The following is a 2,392-nucleotide window of genomic DNA, read 5'->3' as shown; positions in this document are numbered from 1 at the left end:
GCCGGGGCCGTGCGGGCACACCGATCCCCGAGGGGCCGCGCGGGCACACCGCGCCCCGAGGGACCGGGGCGAGCAGGGTGGCGTTAGGGTTGTGTTCCCCTGCTCTGTGCAGGCTTACGTGCATAAGAGCGTGATGGAGGAGCTGAAGAGGATCATCGATGACAGCGAGATCACGAAAGAAGATGATGCTCTGTGGCCTCCCCCCGACAGGGTGGGCCGGCAGGTGAGTGTGCGGTGTCTTTTCTCAGTGCTGCCTCAGTTTTTGCATGTTCATGTGATTGCTCCTTAGGGGCATAACTGAACTTCTCCCCCGAGGCACTATTGTTCCCAGCCGCGAGGGAAACAACTACTATTGTAAAAGCTGAGCAGTGCCTCAATGGCAGCTTGGTTGTAGGAGTTAATGTGATTCACAGACCTGCTGTGTTGTCTCTAATCAGAACAGCAAAGCCATCACCACAGTGCTGAAGTAGTAGAGTTCCTGTAACCTTTTATTTTTCAGGAGCTTGAGATAGTAATTGGTGATGAGCACATCTCCTTCACCACGTCCAAAATCGGTTCCCTCATCGATGTAAACCAGTCCAAGTATGTACTCTGCTTCCTTATGTTGCTGTTGAGTTTATTTAACAACCTGTATTGGAACTTGCTGATTCCTGGTTAGCTGTATTTTGTATCGTCTCGAGGTACAGATCAGTTCCTGGGGACACAGTGTTCTGTGCTGCAGTGTAAGGTACCAAATGCCTTTAGACTGTGCATTACACACTGTATTTTCAGACTCAGGAAGAGCTGACCCTGGTGTAGGAACTGTTAGAGTCTGAACTGAGCTGCCTTTGGCCTGTCCACACCAATTTCTTTGGGAGAACCAAGATTTCTGCATTTCCCCTAAGCTGCAGAGACTGACACTTTTTGAATTGAAAGTGCTGTTACTGCTTGGTTATGTGATAAAAAGTCACATTGTTTTAAGACTTGTTCACACTCGGAGTACAGAATGTTCTATCCATCAATGTAGAATGAAACAAACCTGTTCATGTCTGAGATGACCTCCAAAAAGTCTCCTATAAGCTTTGGGGGTTTTTTTAATGGCCCAGTTCTGTAAACTGCTGTGTAAGAACATCAGTCTCACAGTTTTTCTCTCCCTTCTGTTGTGCACTGCAGAGATCCAGAAGGCTTGAGAGTGTTCTACTACCTGGTCCAGGACCTCAAGTGTCTTGTCTTCAGTCTTATTGGACTCCACTTCAAGATTAAGCCAATTTAAATCAGACAAACTGAAGTTTGTATTGCAGTGTCTGTAGGGGGGTGGGGGTGGATCCTGTTTCAGTTCCTTTGGCCTGAAGCTTTTATGTGTGTTAGATTTATTGGGGTTTTTTACAAAGCTGTCAGTGACTGTCTTAATAAAAAGGAGTATCTGTGTTTTTAATATTTAAGTTGTGGCAAGAGACTGACTTCCTAACACTTCTTTCATCATGGTAAATTCAGGGCATGTCACCTCACTTGTATCACTTGTATCACACACATACTGTCTTTCTTTGTCCTTGCAGCAGTAGAAACTGGAATTAAGCCTGGCTCTGTGAAAAGAAATTTGCCAGCTGTCATGGTATTACTGTCCCAAGCTGGACATTCTGTTGGCCAGCTCAAAGATGCAAAGAGGTGATTCTGCACATGGTAACTGCTTATAGCAGACACACATCAACTTCAGCATGAGCTGTGGTTACCCATTTGCTTTCAGAGCAGAGGTAGACAACACGTCACCCATCTAGGATCCTCACTGATACTCCTGTCCAACCTCAGAACAGCTGAAAAGCAGTGCAGAATGCATTTAGTTAAGTTCTAGATGAGCAGATCTGTTGTGTAGCATTAATAAGAGACTTCACAGAATCAGGGAATATTCAGAGTTGGAAGGGACCCACGAGGATCATCGAGTCCAACTCAGGACATCCCTGAGAATCACACCATGTGCTTTTGAGGGGACTGGGGCTCCCTGCAGGCTCTGAGGGTGTTCCTTTCAGCAAACTGTGTCCTTGCTTTCTCCATCACCTCTCTCTGTCTTTCCTACATCAGTACCCACTGCTATTAAAACCCATTGTGGTTAAACGATGTTTTAAAAGGTGAAACCCCTCATTACTAGTGCCAGAACATCCTCGTTTCCCTGCCTTCTCCACCAGTGTGGCTACAGAACCACAGACTGGGTAAGGTTGGAAGGGAACAGAGTGGGTCATCTGGTCCAAGCTCTGCTCCAGCAGGGCAGTTCCAGAGCACATGGCTCAGGATTGGGCCCAGGCGCTTCTTGCACACCTCCCGTGAGAGAGACTCCACCACCTCTGGGCAATCAGTCCAGCACTCCGACACTGCACAGGCAAGAAGCTGTTGCTCGTATTCAGCTGCATCACTACCTGCG

At 47.4% G+C, this 2,392-nt stretch overlaps 1 protein-coding gene across 1 annotated transcript; it reads left to right on the top strand.

Moving 5' to 3' along the window:
* Window positions 1–112: 112 nt before the first annotated feature.
* On the top strand, window positions 113–1,252 carry LOC103805033 (protein mago nashi homolog; the record flags this gene model as incomplete). The annotated part of the gene is made up of 3 exons (XM_009077667.1): window positions 113–223; window positions 500–582; window positions 1,153–1,252. Coding segments are annotated over 3 exons (294 nt in total), but the record flags the coding sequence as incomplete, so codon positions are not given.
* Window positions 1,253–2,392: the final 1,140 nt, after the last annotated feature.

This window comes from Acanthisitta chloris, unplaced genomic scaffold (genome assembly GCF_000695815.1).
Source record: "Acanthisitta chloris isolate BGI_N310 unplaced genomic scaffold, ASM69581v1 Scaffold34686, whole genome shotgun sequence".
In the NCBI taxonomy this organism is placed as follows: Eukaryota; Metazoa; Chordata; class Aves; order Passeriformes; family Acanthisittidae; genus Acanthisitta; species Acanthisitta chloris.
The sequence above is the reverse complement of the archived record's forward strand: the minus strand, read 5'-3'. Positions and strand labels throughout refer to the sequence as shown.